The sequence below is a fragment of the Plasmopara halstedii genome (genome assembly GCF_900000015.1).
Source record: "Plasmopara halstedii genome assembly, contig: Scaffold_555, whole genome shotgun sequence".
In the NCBI taxonomy this organism is placed as follows: domain Eukaryota; phylum Oomycota; class Peronosporomycetes; order Peronosporales; family Peronosporaceae; genus Plasmopara; species Plasmopara halstedii.
The window spans coordinates 48,502-54,976 of record NW_020187475.1 but is presented as its reverse complement, the minus strand read 5'-3'; the positions used below and the strand labels follow the sequence as shown (position 1 = coordinate 54,976).

Below are 6,475 nucleotides of genomic sequence, written 5' to 3'. Positions count from 1 at the left end.
GTATACTCTTGGAAGTCAAGCTTCCTCTGTGCAAGGTGCCGTGTGCCCCGTCACACTCGTACTGGTTCTTGTAAAGAACGTAGGGTCGGTGACCTTAGCTTAGCTTCCTCTAAGCAAAGAGCCATGGCAGCCCCGCTGCACGCGATGGCCGATTGGTGGTGAGAACAACAAAGACAAGTCTGACGACGCCCCACTATCCATAGATGGACAAAATTCTGGTCGTGTCTTCTGGTCACTGCTTGGCGTTTTTCAGGCATAGCGACATGTACACGGAGGACACCAAAGTTACGATTGAGTGACTGGAAGAAGGCCAAAAGAGATGCAAGATTTCTAAAGAAGACCTTGCACTTGGAACTTTTTGTGAATGTAATGTCAAATTCAAGCCAAAATGCCATACGTCGAAGTGACTACGCAGAGAACAAGGTTAACTAAGAATTGGTGACGGAGTGCGTCATTTCGGACGGATCCATCGTGTCATGTATATGCAAAAAACAAGGTGGCGGAGCTCTTACAAGATCCTCGATTTTATTTACATCGCCGCCTACCAAGAAAACGCCATTAATTGTCATTACGAGATGGAAGGACGGTCACGTGTCAAATTTGAATACATGAAATAGATTTTTCAATTCACTAACCTGCAGCATTTCATTTCTCTTGACTTTTAGTAGTGATTTATGTGTAAAGTCTGCTACGCAGCAAGATCATTGAGGTACAATTAATTTATGAATAAAGCAAAAAGGAATACAAACATTCACTTCACCGCCTTCTTACAAATATTGTGGGGGAGTCGTTTCCTCCTCCTGTCGCTTAGACATTTTTCTGATAGCCTCCCCACGCTCGATTTCCTCCACCACCTCACTCACTTGAGGTTTTCCTTCGCTCTGCCGAAAATTCTGCAGGGTTTCGTCCACCGTGTAGTCGATCCCAAGGGCTTCGTAAACGCTACGCTCGCAATCCTTGATCCATTTGACCAGCTTCTCGTCTTCAGCTCGACCAAACGGCGTTTTAAGCCACTCAGTTTCAAATTGTTTCAAGCTGCCGCTCGTGCAGAGGGCCTCATGACTGCCCTCGTCTTGTACATTTGAGCGCTGCCACACCATCTTCAGTTTCTTACCATCAATTTCGCGCTCATGCGTGGCCTTGAAGCAACCTGTCGAGTCCTCGTAGCGTCGACGAGTCGTGCCAACACGGTGTCCACTATCATCTACTATGGAAGAGCAAGTGACGGTGTATGAAATATAGGATGGATAAGACTTCGAGCCTTCTACATCAGTCAAGGGGTCCTTTCTGTCAAGAACAGCTTCAGATTCCTCCTCTTCTGGCGGGCTATTTGCACTATACTTAGGCGCCGCAGCTTTCAACGTGTCTTTTGTCACTTCGTTGGTTTTTATAAGTGGCAGATCCGTTATAAATTCATTATCGTCATGATGTAGATTCAGCAGCATGTCTTGCGTGAGAGGCACATCCAGCGGAGAGCGAGGTGAAATAACACGGCGTGTCATCACCTCCATTTCCATTAAAGATTGTTCCAGCGACGTCAATGGATGCCAGAGCGATGGCTGCACTCGATCCCAAATATGAGTGGTTCGACGAATCTGCACTCCGTGTGGACTGTGTTGCGTAAGCGGAATCAATCGCAAGAACGAACGGGCTTGCAACATGGACTATCAATTGCTTCACTGGTGTTTCAAAGGGTGTAACGATGTGCAAAAGAAAATGCGCTGCACTTAAGTGTATGACTCGATATGCCAGTTGAATTTGTAGATGAGAACTAGGGACAAGGGGACATATTCTTGTTCTATACTAATGTCAAATAAGACAGATTCAACGAATCGACAGCCACCCTCGGATGCCGTAATTCAAGTGGGACAGAGTTGTCAGCTGCGCAACCTTTCTCTAAGACTCTCGATTCTTTCTTTGCTATCTCATTTACCATCTGAGAAACAACGGTTAAGCCATCAAATTGTTGCCACAACTCCGGCAAAAGCGTGCCTCTGCTGGATTTTGTGTCGAGCATAAGCTACAAAGGCCCGGCTTGCGTTTCAGCTTACTCGTGGAAGCACTTGTCTCCGTTTTTTTGGTTGGCTTAGTCTCTTCAAATGGACGTTCAATCAAGTAGGAGCCAGGGACATAGCCACGTTTGTTTTGCAATTCTACGAGCCACCAGCCGTCTTCGTCCTGCGTAAATAAAAGAGTTGTCAAGTAACTAAAAGCATCACGAATATGTCGCAGGAACAAACCTTTTGAAGAATAGAGACTTCGTCACCCGGATAAATAGTCAGTTGAGTGTTATCCTGGGCGTCAAACCGATACCCGGCCAAGCCTTTGGACACTGGAGTCATATGATTACTATCAACAGTGAACCATTTGATGAGTAAAACCAGCATCCGTGAAGCTAAAGCATTTCTTACGAGAGATAAGGTTCATCTTGCGCAATTGCTTCATGTTTACACATGGCGCACACAGCCTGGCTTTCGTGCTCAAAAAAACTCTCTGCTGGACAAAAGTTTGCACAATATCAGGACACTTGATTCAATTGACAGCACATATGCATACTATCGGCGTGTGGGGTACCTGATAGGGAAGCACTGCATTGATAGCACACAAAGCAGTCTGGATGATAGAGTTGGTCAAGGGCCTTCACTACTTTCCCTTTGAGTACCTTGTCGCATCGGCTGCACTTTTTGCCGAATCGGGCCTGGTAGCACCCCTGATGAAAGGCCTGATAATTTAGCGACATAAAGGTTAGCTTGCGCGATAAATTAAAAAAATCAAGCATTACCTGATTACTTTTTTCTGCATATCCATCATCTTCGGCGATCACTCGGCTACAATGACTGCATGTAAAGCACTGCACCGAATCAATCAAATATTTTTTTTTGAGATCACGGCGTCAAATTTCAGTTTCAAAATTTTAGAGCACATACCTCATAATGAAAATACTGATTCAAGGCACCGACTGCTTCTCCCTCCAAAATGAGACCGCAACCACCACACAGCTCGCGATCATCCTCGTCTTCTGAGAGTGTCTGTTCATTCCTATCAACAATTCTTTCAGCTGTCGATTGCTGTGCTCTGTTAATCTCTCCGGTTCCTTCTGATATGCCACTAAGATCAGACAAACGATCGTCGCTGTATGACTCGAGGTCTAGCACCTCCGACAATCGCAGCGATTCCCGTTGGCCTGAACCCATGTATCCTGCGTAGTCGCCGTCGCTGAGAATAGACTCGAGATCCGATACTTCGGAGATCCGTCCATTTTGTCCAGAAATATCGATGGGGGTGGCCCCGAGGTCGAACTCGTCTAGGTTTGACGAACTAGATCGAAGGCTATCGCTTCCAGATCGCATTGCAAAAGCAGTGGCGGAAGATTCTATCACTGCCTGTGCTGCCTCCTTGGCTATTCTTTGAGCCTCACGCACATGTCGATTCTTTTCTTCTTCCGCAAAAGCTGCTTTCTTATCTGCAATCGCCTTGGCAGCAGCGCGTTCACGTTCGAGTGCGGCTTCCCTCTCCTCTCGATCTTTTCTCTCCTTCTCAGCTGAGCATTCGCCACAAAACAGAGAGCCGTTTTCCAGCTTGGCCCCGGCTTCCTTCGACTGCTTTTTACATGTAGAACAAATCATGCAAAGCTTGTGGAAAGTGCCTTCTCCTGCACGGTACACTCTACCCAGAATGTCCTTGTCACACACGATGCAATAATTGACCTCCTTAGCACAATCAGCATGGTATGCCTTTGTCTTGATAAGTGTAAAATCCTCAGCTTCCTCAATTGACTCACGGCATCCTTTACACAATAAGCATATTTCGTGAAAAATTTGGTCTCTGCATACTTTAGTGCGACCCAATATAGTCTCTTTGCAAGCATAGCACTTTTTAAGCTTTCGAACTTCACCGGGCTTAAATTCAGTGCCACCGGACTTGGCATCTGCACCACGTGCTGATCTATCGGCTCCATCTGGTGCACACGAGCCTGCAATGGTAAGCGCTGATAGTCCAAGTGGTGAATGGTATTCTACATCAGCATTTGCTCCCTGCTCGCTGCTTCTCGAACTTTGCTGCAATTTCATGAATCGCTGGTTGGAAGCCTCGCGCGCAGCCAAAATCGCAGCATCTGTGATAGGAATTATAGGGTTTTCTATGTGTAGATATGAGCCGGGCACGAGGCCTTTCTCGCCATCCTTGATAACAAACCACCACCCATCGTTGTCCTTGCGGACAACATCAACCTCATCACCCTTAGCCAGCTTGAGCTGAGTACTTGAGTCTTGCGGCACAAAGTTAAAGCGCGCCACTGCCTGTTCTTTGCGAGTTGGTTCCGCCGCCAATGGCTGCACTCTACATGGTACAAAACACAAAGCATACCAATCGCGACACATCAGTCTCAATAAATAATACTATCTTATCTCGTCTTATGCGCACCCCATCACGTTGATACGTGCAGCCGCTGTAAAGGCCGTCGGCAAGGCGGGAACGCACATTGGATCACCTCCGACCGCTTTCCAAGGGTTCTCTTTAGCCGTAACCTACAACAGCCACATAAAGACCTTTATCGTCCATCCCGCTTACAGATTCCAGAGCGAACGCCACGCACTGCCTTCTCGCCGCACTTTCCACATGCATTCACCTCCAAAAAGTCCCCACATCTACTCGAAAAGTCAAGGCGAGTTAAAGTTCAAGCGCAGTGGACGAGAGAGCAATTAAACAGGCTATAGACCTGGGGCAGAAGCTCGGCATGCTCGCTCGCTTTCTCCGCCTGCCGCCGAGTGCGCTACTGAATGCTGCGCAGGTCTTCCTTGCCCAATTTACAACGCCGCGCTCCGTCAATCGTCGACTGCAATTTGCTCAAAGGTTAGGGGGTGTAAAAAAGCGGGCGACATCTTTGCAATCGCGCACGTTGTTTTTTGCAATTGGTTGAAATGATGGTGTGTAATGCTGGCTTGACAATAAACCATAATTGGTCAAAACTGGTATCATATTTTTCTAAATTATTGCTTCAATGGCCATCGTTTGATTGGATCAACATGAAGCTTTCAAGTGCGCTGTGGGACGGCGTGTTGACGCCTGAAGCGCTGCTGCCTGTCGTCGGGCTGGAAATTTGCATTCGGTGCTGCTTGCGCTTTGCTGGTATCGATAAATTAGAAGTTTATGCGTTAGTGTTATCAACAATGATTTCAGCTACCGAGAGTTTATATAAGCTAGGTGTTTGTTTCTTTCGTTATGTTGCAGCTGCTCTGAGGAAGATCTGACCGATGCAATAAACACATTTATTCAAGAAAGGGGTGCACTAAACGCTGTACCGCAGAATGCTGCATGTAGAAATTACTCAACACCAATTTGACGAAAGCAGCTAAAATTTTGCTCACCACTTAATATGCGTTTGCTACCACTAGGCTGCTCATGCTGTGTAGGCGTTTTAAACGATGCTTTTTTCGGGGGTATCTTGGCCAATGTGCAGCGGATGTCAGAAAATTCCGGTTATGATGTCAAGACTTTTTCAATCAGCATCAAGTTGCCTAGCGTCGTCCTACTACGCGAGTACTCGCTGCTACAATTTCTGCGTTTCAATTTCGACCAAATTCCACGTAAGATACCTCTCGATATCAAGGATGTCTTGAAGGTGAGAGTACGCTATACTAATGGATGCTTTCAGCTATATAGTCACCCTCTGTGCTCTTGATTAAAATAGTCTGCTATGGCGCCTTCTATATCGCGGATGCTTAATAATGCCGTGTGCATAAATAAAAGTGAATTTGTTGTGCTAGTCGACATCAAACATGGCGAATCTGCCGATGAAGTACTTCAGATTCCTGCTATCAAGGTATTGTAGCAATGTAGCTTAGTCTTCATTGTTTGCTCATGATGTAGTTGCGCCTTCAAAGACTCAGTTAAAAGGAAATCGAAAGCGCGGTCGTGGACCACCCACGGTGTTTGATGGCTTTGGAGCAGTCTCTCGTGCTTTAGCCGCCCTAGCAATCATGCCCAAGAGCATCATAAGTCCACCTAAGCAACTCATCACTAAACCGGAGGCTGTGGTCAAACTCGAGCGCGGTTCCGTATGCATGCAAGGACGATATGTCAAGTTTCAACGCGGATTAAGCCAGACACCTTGGGTAATAGACGGAGAGCGCATGGGTAGCTCCTCCGTGGAAGAGTGTATAGGAAATATTGCTCTGGCATACTTCCAGGGAGTAAGCTACAAATTTCATACTGCCGGCCGTGAAGATGTGGATGTGCGCATGCTTGGAAGGGGAAGACCATTTATTCTAGAGATTCTGGGTGCGTAGCCGCTCTGCTTTATCAATAAACTTTATTGTGATCAGGCAAACTCTTTTTTTGTAGATGCTAAAAGAGCCTATCTGAATCACGCCGAGTACGAACAGATTCAAAATGCTGTGAACGATGCAAACGATGGCGCTGTCAAAATAATAGATGTCAAGGGCTGCACTAAAGACTGTTTTGTAAAGCTTCAGGC

General features: G+C 46.5%; 3 protein-coding genes across 3 annotated transcripts in view; 1 reads left to right on the top strand and 2 right to left on the bottom strand.

Moving 5' to 3' along the window:
* Window positions 1-672: 672 nt before the first annotated feature.
* PHALS_11547 (uncharacterized protein) lies at window positions 673-1,661 on the bottom strand (the record flags this gene model as incomplete). The annotated part of the gene is made up of 2 exons (XM_024726923.1): window positions 673-688; window positions 772-1,661. 2 exons carry the CDS (start codon window positions 1,659-1,661, stop codon window positions 673-675), a joined length of 906 nt encoding a protein of 301 aa, XP_024577551.1.
* A 289-nt stretch (window positions 1,662-1,950) lies between these two features.
* PHALS_11546 lies at window positions 1,951-4,737 on the bottom strand (the record flags this gene model as incomplete). The annotated part of the gene is made up of 9 exons (XM_024726922.1): window positions 1,951-2,178; window positions 2,241-2,349; window positions 2,412-2,493; window positions 2,575-2,722; window positions 2,783-2,851; window positions 2,928-4,338; window positions 4,423-4,526; window positions 4,595-4,646; window positions 4,718-4,737. 9 exons carry the CDS (start codon window positions 4,735-4,737, stop codon window positions 1,951-1,953), a joined length of 2,223 nt encoding a protein of 740 aa, XP_024577550.1.
* Window positions 4,738-5,024: 287 nt separating this feature from the next.
* The window catches only part of PHALS_11545 (trna pseudouridine(54 55) synthase), a gene marked incomplete at both ends in the record, with an annotated part of 1,500 nt that continues 49 nt past the window's right edge, over window positions 5,025-6,475 (top strand). The window contains 6 exons of the mRNA XM_024726921.1: window positions 5,025-5,152; window positions 5,230-5,296; window positions 5,351-5,620; window positions 5,690-5,821; window positions 5,883-6,279; window positions 6,343-6,475. The exon at window positions 6,343-6,475 is cut by the window's right edge and continues 49 nt beyond it. Coding sequence (XP_024577549.1) covers window positions 5,025-5,152; window positions 5,230-5,296; window positions 5,351-5,620; window positions 5,690-5,821; window positions 5,883-6,279; window positions 6,343-6,475 — 1,127 coding nt within the window. The remainder of the gene's footprint in view (window positions 5,153-5,229; window positions 5,297-5,350; window positions 5,621-5,689; window positions 5,822-5,882; window positions 6,280-6,342) is intronic.